The sequence below is a fragment of the Octopus bimaculoides genome, chromosome 2 (assembly GCF_001194135.2).
Source record: "Octopus bimaculoides isolate UCB-OBI-ISO-001 chromosome 2, ASM119413v2, whole genome shotgun sequence".
Taxonomy (NCBI): domain Eukaryota; kingdom Metazoa; phylum Mollusca; class Cephalopoda; order Octopoda; family Octopodidae; genus Octopus; species Octopus bimaculoides.
The window spans coordinates 8049027-8052778 of record NC_068982.1 but is presented as its reverse complement, the minus strand read 5'-3'; the positions used below and the strand labels follow the sequence as shown (position 1 = coordinate 8052778).

At 37.2% G+C, this 3752-nt stretch overlaps 1 protein-coding gene across 1 annotated transcript in view; it reads left to right on the top strand.

The window, feature by feature from the left end:
* The window catches only part of LOC106867733 (SCO-spondin), a 133446-nt gene that overhangs the window by 69640 nt on the left and 60054 nt on the right, over positions 1-3752 (top strand). Inside the window, exon 19 of the mRNA XM_014912695.2 lies at positions 2660-2751. Coding sequence (XP_014768181.2) covers positions 2660-2751 — 92 coding nt within the window. The remainder of the gene's footprint in view (positions 1-2659; positions 2752-3752) is intronic.

The following is a 3752-nucleotide window of genomic DNA, read 5'->3' as shown; positions in this document are numbered from 1 at the left end:
ATAAGAATGGATGAAATGCCAGCATGCGTTTTGCCTGGCATGTTAATGAGTGTGCCAGCATGCGTTTTGCCTGGCATGTTAATGAGTGCGCCAGCATGCGTTTTGCCTGGCATGTTAATGAGTGTGCCAGCATGCCACCTTATTAATATTAACTGCTTCCTTTGAATTACATTATTCAAGTTCTGATTCTTTCATATATTTTTAAACCTTTCATTCAGTCCATAATAACAAAACTAAGACTACCCAGCACAAAGTCTGATGAAAAATATTTCATATCTGTTGAAATAATTATATATCCCACAAGTTGAGTATTGTAAAAATTATAACAAAATGTTTATAAGAGAATGAATGGTTGGAATTATTACAAGTAGGGTTCAAAAAATTCCATTTACTATAAATAGTCATACTAAACAAATTTTTTAAATGGTATCACCAAATGTTTTGATATTCATCAAGGTAAAATGATTTCAATATTCTTATCCTCTTGAATGGCATCTAAAATACTGTTTGAAATAAATAAAAAGAAGCAACTACAAAAATAGTATCAACAAAAATTTGAAAAACTGAATTGTTATGTCACGAGAAGGGGCATCAGGGATGAAATTAGGTGGTAGGCTTTACATGTTACCTGATTTACCTACAACAGTGCTGCATTACTGGCCCATTTAGGAGTACCCTTCAATCATTGGGCAATATGCTGTGCTTGAGAAAACCTGTTGAGTCAAGTGAAATCGTTGTCACGGCCAATGCCAATACCACCTGACTGGCACCCATGCTGGTGGCATGTAAAATGCACCATTTGAGCATGGTCAATACCAGTGCCACAAGACTGGCTCTTGTGCCAGTGGGATGTAAAAAGTACCATTTAAGCATGGTTGATGCCAGTGCTGCTGGACTGGCTCCTGTGTCGGTGGCATGTAATAAAAAGCCCCATTCGAGCATGATCAATGCCAGGGCCACCTGACTGGTTCCCATGCTGGTGGCACGTAAAAAGCACCCACTACACTATCGGAGTGGTTGGTGTTAGGAAGGGCATCTAGTTGTAGAAACCTTGCCAGATCAGATTCGAGCTTGGTGCAGCCTTCTGGCTTGCCAGTCCTCAGTCAAACCGTCCAACCCATGCCAGCATGGAAAGTGGAAGTTAAACAATGATGATGATAAAAAGGAGTTGATCTTATAGCAAACATTCAAATGAAACCTCGTATTCATCCTCACCCATATTTCCAGAAGACACTGGACCTGCTTAACTTTAAGCCTAAGCATTGCTTGCAGGAATTTCACCAGTCTGTGAGAACCTAGCTAATTCTCTGATTAATTTATTAAAATAACAGTGAATCCTAAAGAAATGGCATACATCATCATCATCATCATCCAGGGTATTGTAACCATCAACAGCCATTAACATTTTTACATTAGCAAGATTTTGAACTAAAGATCTATGAAATGCGACTCTGGAGCAGCTGCAACATATTTTAAGCTGAATGAAATAGAGCCATTTGAAATTAAGTAGATTGTCAAAGGTCCATTATGTGCCATTTTGTTTGGGAATTAAACTAACAATCTTATGACCAGGGGTCCAACAGTCTACCCATTAGACCAGGCACCTTCGTATTGTCTGGTACACAACAAGCCATATACTTCTATTGCTCTGTATTAATTACAAAAACAAGATATGTTAATGAAACTAAAATTGGTGCAGGCATGATTGTGCGGTAAGAAGTTTGCTTTCCAACCACATGGTTCTGAGTTCAGTCCCACTGTATGGAACCTTGGGCAAGTGTCTTCTTCTATAGCCTCAGACTAACCAAAGCCTTGTGAGCAGATTTGGCAGAGAGAAACTGAGAGAAGCCTATCGTGTGTGTGTGTGTGTGTGTGTGTGTGTTTGTATGTGTGTATGTGCATGTGAATGTATGCGTGCGTGTGTGTGTGTGTGTGTGTGTGAATGTGTGTGTGTGTATGAATGTGTATGTGTGTGTGCGTTTTTTCTGACACTGCTTGACATTTGGTGTTAGAGTGTTTACAGCAAAAGAAACTGATAAGATAAGAAGCAGATCTTAAAAAGTGCTATGCTCAATTTGTGATGCCCCAGACCACAGTCTTCCCAGACCACAGTCGAATCGTCCAACCCATGCCAGCATGGAAAACGGACGTTAAACGATGATAATGATGGTGATGATGATAAATCTTATATGTTGACGTAAACTGAAAATTGACAGGTAGCGCTTAAATGTTGAGTACATCTGGAAGGATACAGTTATCATTATCGTTTTTTAACATCTAATTTCTGTGCTAGCATGGGTTAGTCTGTCATCCAGTTCAAAACCACTATCTGTCCTGTGGGTATTGTTAGCAAGTTCATTCTTGCAAACATGTAGATAAAGTATAAAAATATTACAAAACTCATAATTTCTTCCTACATTTTCCTTTGTACCAGTCTAAGATCACAGGCTCAGAACTTTCACTTTTGACTTTGCCATAACAAAAATTTCAAAAGATTCCCAAAATCTTTACATAACTAAATAACAAGGCAAGCTTTTTTTTTTTTTTTTTTTAATCAATACTAATAAGCAAAATGCAGATACATTTCTACAACATAATCTATAACAATAATGACATATTGTTACTTCTTTGCCTTTTTTAAAAAAATTTTTGAAATCAGGGTGATTGTGTTTTACCAAGTGAATGTCCTTGCAAATATGGAAATACCTGGAAGCCTGCAGGAACCACATTGGAAGTTGGTTGCAAAAAATTGTAAGTACCAAAATTCTATTTAACTGCATAGCTACTTCATTTACCAAGGATTTCATTAAAATTATTAGATATGTTTTATAAAAGTTGATCCTAATTTCAAGTTATAACCACTGCCCAGGTAGAGGCAATCATTTGGGTTTTGGAGCCTTTTTGACAAATTCACCCAGTTGTAAACATTTGGATTAGGTTTTCAATCAGATGATAACGTTCTTCCTTTCTCTCAACAATCATGGAGGCCCTGAAAGACATCCTGTGCGTTGCCCTTTCTATTGTCACAAAGTGGCCAAGACCTGTATAAAAACATAAGAGAAACCAAAACTCTCGAATGTCTTGAAAATTAACCAAGACTTCTGGGAATAATCAAAAGGTCAGAACATCTTATGCCAAACTAAATATCTTCATTTACTCCTACGTGATTCACTGAACATGTCTGTTTTCATCGTTAATTGCAAATTCCATTTCTATTCAATATGACACAGATATTTTATATAACTGTATCCTGTCTTTGTCTCACTAAACAATCAATATCTGCAAAACAACCATAGACCCATACATCCATTAGCCCTAGAAACACCTAATATATTTCATTAAATGCTACTTCGTGCAACTCTAGTTAATTAATTTCAGCTTCACCAAATTTTACACACATCAGCAAACGTACTATTTAATCATTATTGAAAACATATACTCAACGTATGTGATTTGCTCATTTGCAGGTAGGCTACAATTTGACACAGAGGAGATGACGCTCTCAAACTGCCAGGAGTTAAAGCACCTGAAAGTTATAGACAGGCAAGATAACTGACCCCAAATCCTATCCAGGAGTGATGGACATTGATGCTTCACTGTTCTTGCGGTTATCAGTCTCATCTACCTGAACTGAATTGGAGACAAGCTGAATAGCCTGCAAATGATTATATGCAAGTTAGCGTAAAAACCATCAGCTGCTATGCCCCAGTTTTGTATACATAGGAATAGATTCAAATATTTGGTTATATATA